Consider the following 648-nt stretch of genomic DNA (forward strand, 5'->3'; position numbering starts at 1 on the left):
CCGGGGCACGAACCCGTGTCCCCTGCATCGGCAGGTGGACTCTCAAGCACTGCGCCACCAGGGAAGCCCCGACAGCTTTCTTGAAAAGGAGGAGAATTTGTCAAAAAAAAAAAACAAAACCCTTTCAGTAACTTCTGGCAACTATTTTTAAAACATTTTTTTCTATCTTTTTAAAAACATTTATTTTATTTATTTATTTTTGGCTGCATTGAGCCTTCATTGCTGCACGCGGGCTTTCTCTAGTTGTGGCGAGCGGGGGCTACTCTTTGTTGCAGTGCGTGGGCTTCTCATTGCGGTGGCTTCTGTTGTCGTGGAGCATGGGCTCTAGGCGCATGGGCTTCAGTAGTTGTGGCGCATGGGCTTAGTTGCTCCGCGGCACGTGGGATCCTCCCGGACCAGGGATCGAACCTGTGTCCCCTGCATTGGCAGGCGGATTCTTAACCTCTGCGCCACCAGGGAAGTCCACTTCCGGCAATTTTAACAGGCCTTGAAACCATGAGGAATAAAGAATCTCTGTCAGAGATGTTGAGATTCAGCCGCTTTCAGGCGTCCTCGGAGAAGGCAGGCATAAATGGATGTCACACTCATCTCTCTGTCAGGTGTTACTGTCCCTCCGGGAGGAGCTGTGCAGGAAGCTGAGCATTCCTG

The 648-nt window shown here is 50.8% G+C and overlaps 1 protein-coding gene across 1 annotated transcript in view; it reads left to right on the forward strand.

Moving 5' to 3' along the window:
• PLPBP (pyridoxal phosphate binding protein) overlaps positions 1-648 on the forward strand; it is a 10,058-nt gene that overhangs the window by 8,373 nt on the left and 1,037 nt on the right. Inside the window, 1 exon segment of the mRNA XM_007472395.1 lies at positions 600-647. Within this exon segment, the coding sequence (XP_007472457.1) occupies positions 600-647 (48 nt within the window).

The sequence above is a fragment of the Lipotes vexillifer genome, unplaced genomic scaffold, assembly GCF_000442215.2.
Source record: "Lipotes vexillifer unplaced genomic scaffold, Lipotes_vexillifer_v1.1 scaffold1166, whole genome shotgun sequence".
In the NCBI taxonomy this organism is placed as follows: Eukaryota; Metazoa; Chordata; class Mammalia; order Artiodactyla; family Lipotidae; genus Lipotes; species Lipotes vexillifer.